General features: G+C 59.4%; 1 protein-coding gene across 1 annotated transcript; it reads right to left on the reverse strand.

The window, feature by feature from the left end:
• Window positions 1-27: 27 nt before the first annotated feature.
• On the reverse strand, window positions 28-1,587 carry MONBRDRAFT_28525 (uncharacterized protein; the record flags this gene model as incomplete). Its single annotated transcript, XM_001749006.1, has 3 exons — window positions 28-653; window positions 761-849; window positions 949-1,587. Coding segments are annotated over 3 exons (1,354 nt in total), but the record flags the coding sequence as incomplete, so codon positions are not given.
• Window positions 1,588-1,698: the final 111 nt, after the last annotated feature.

Below are 1,698 nucleotides of genomic sequence, written 5' to 3' on the forward strand. Positions count from 1 at the left end.
GCGGCACTCGCTTACGCCGCAGTGTACCCGAGGCTGAGCTTGCAGCCGATCGCGCCGGAGACGAGGTTGAACCCGAGGCCGATGGTACTGGCACGCAAATGATCGAGGCCGACGGGGTTGGCGCGTGTTTCGTGGGGGTTGGCTGTGCTGCTGACTGCATGACTGGCTGTGGCGTGCTCTCGTCCTCTGCCATCGTGGTTTGCGCCGGGCCACGCGCGTCTTGCTGTAAAGGCGCCTCGCCATCAGCATCAGAGACCATGGGTGAAGCTGGCACCGACATGGATGCTGTATCTGCCTCATCAATCCAAGCAGCACTCGTCTGTATCCGTGGCACAGCAGCATCCGTCGTTGGCCCTCCATTTGTCGCCACCACAGCCGTGTCCTGGGCACGTGGAGTGCTTCTGCTCGACTGCGCCGCAACGGCACCTGGTCCTGGTGATGCTGCCGTGTCAACGTTCGATGCTGAAGTTACATCCAAAGCGGACTCTGGCCCGATCGATTCTTCTTCCTCGAGCTGTGCTGCAGGTGGCTCGGACAACACATCTTCCTCCTCCGCCATCGCCTCGGGCTCTGCTTCCACATGCCCCACACTCAACGCTTGGGCAGCGCGCTGCTGGCGCGCAGCTATTGCTGGCTCCAGGCGCTGTGCGTTCCTGCGCACACGTCACAAAACGGCTGGCCGGCAGCAAAGCATGTCGCGGCGCGGGGATCTAGCAACTTGCCGAGCGCCCAGCTGCGGCACGCATTGCCCTCGACAAACTTTTCCATGCCCGGTGCTGGCCCACGTCTCACTGGTAGCCACAGCTCGGCAGTTCCACCCTGTTTATCGCGACCAGCCCGACCAAATGCCTAGCCCAAGCACATGTACACCATCAGCAAAACCAACAATTGATTTTTTTTTTGTTTTCAACTCCATACAGTCACACGACTGTTTGAGCAACAACGTACCTGGGCCAGCGTATAGACGTTGTAGCCGTTGCCATACCACAGCACGTGGCGAATGGTGAGCAGATCCACGCCCGTGCTGAGACAGCTGGTGGCCACAATGACGTCGCATTCACCCCGTTGCCACTGTGCCACATGGTCCTTTTGCGCCTTCTCCTCCAGGTCGGTGTAGTAGGGCAAGGCCATGTAGCCGTATGCGTGCAGCTGGTCACACAGCAGCTTCACCTCGTTCACGGTGTCACAAAAGACCATCATGTGCACACGCTTCCCATTCGCCTGACGCATCACCCGCTGCGTGTCCACAATGGCTTGCACATGCGACAAAAAGTTTAGCTGGTTTCCGTGAAGCACACGCAGCTGCAGATCGCGACGCATCGTCTCCAGACGGTACACCTTGCCCCCGACTTGCTGACCCAGCTTTCGAAACAGATGCTCCTGGTCCCCGATGCAAAGTGTGCCCGTCAACGCCACGCGTTTGATGTTGGTCCATCCGCCAGAACCCACACTGGCTGCGACTTCGTCCATCACATCTCGGTAGCTGGCATCCGAGATGAGCGTGTGCGCCTCGTCCATCACCACGGTGCGGATGCGCTGAAAGCAGACCTTTCCGTGTAGCGATTCGGATCCCACGCGGACAAACATGTCGGTCGTGACGATGAGCACGTCCAGGCCATCTGCCACCTGTGTAGAGGGACCAAGCCATCGCTGGGCACTGTGACCTGCGCCTTGAAATCGCCGCAATAAATCGTTGCC

The sequence above is a fragment of the Monosiga brevicollis genome, genomic scaffold (assembly GCF_000002865.3).
Source record: "Monosiga brevicollis MX1 MONBRscaffold_27 genomic scaffold, whole genome shotgun sequence".
Taxonomy (NCBI): Eukaryota; class Choanoflagellata; order Craspedida; family Salpingoecidae; genus Monosiga; species Monosiga brevicollis.